An 893-nucleotide genomic window follows, 5' to 3' on the forward strand; every position below is an offset into this window, starting at 1 on the left:
GTACAGACAAGCTTTACTGAAGAAAAAAAGATAAATAAAATGAATATTAAAACAGACACATACACATGCATTCAAAAGGGAAAAATAGAAATACTACAAACGCCAAATTTTAAATTCTTTCAATATAAAATTTTGAATATTATGATGAGATGATTTCTGAGAGAGAATGTGTGTGAGGCAGCGCGGTGAATCAAGGGCTCGTCAAAATGTGAGGCAGCGTGGTGAATCAAGGGCTTGTCGAAATAATAAAATCAAAAGAAAAAAAAGGCACTTTTCTGCCAGTTTGGAAGTTTTTTTTTCGAATTTTTGTTTTTTGGCTCTATACCTTTTATGTCCATATAAAAACACATTTCCATGTGAACTTTACTGATAAACATTATTAACGGCACAAAACGTGTAAATTTCCAGTTTTCAAGGATTCTCAAGCCGTTGAAATAACCAAACTTTGGCGGCTATTTTCTCGCGTATTTTACCTCTGAAACCAGACGACCCCCACCTCCTTCAATAGCAGATATCTCAACTTCTACTAAAGATACATGGATCATTTTTTTTCACCAAAAGCAAGGCAAGCAAATAGGATTTAAGAAAATACCAAAAACTCTAGATGCGCAAAAATTTGACGAGCGCCTGATTCCATCACGTCGCGACACAATTGTCGATATGCACGTGTTTCTGTTTATCTGTGTGCAGGTGTGCGTCTGTGTAAGCATACGCAAGTGTGTGCGCACATGCCAAAACGAAGTAACAGATCGGACGTAAAAGAAAATGCGGAGAAGGGAGAAGGGCGTATGTACACACCAGAATGGTCTCCTTGTCCTTGTCCTGAATCATGGCCGCCTTGCTGTTCCAGTAGACGGACAGAGAGTCCAGTCTTATGAGCTGAGGAGGGGGGG

At 39.2% G+C, this 893-nt stretch overlaps 1 protein-coding gene across 1 annotated transcript in view; it reads right to left on the bottom strand.

Annotated features, from left to right (window-relative positions):
* Positions 1–324: 324 nt before the first annotated feature.
* The window catches only part of LOC106013736 (vacuolar protein sorting-associated protein 13A), a gene marked incomplete at its 5' end in the record, with an annotated part of 6,868 nt that continues 6,299 nt past the window's right edge, over positions 325–893 (bottom strand). Inside the window, 1 exon segment of the mRNA XM_013090277.2 lies at positions 325–879. Within this exon segment, the coding sequence (XP_012945731.1) occupies positions 637–879 (243 nt within the window).

Source organism: Aplysia californica, unplaced genomic scaffold (genome assembly GCF_000002075.1).
Source record: "Aplysia californica isolate F4 #8 unplaced genomic scaffold, AplCal3.0 scaffold01200, whole genome shotgun sequence".
NCBI lineage: Eukaryota > Metazoa > Mollusca > Gastropoda > Aplysiida > Aplysiidae > Aplysia > Aplysia californica.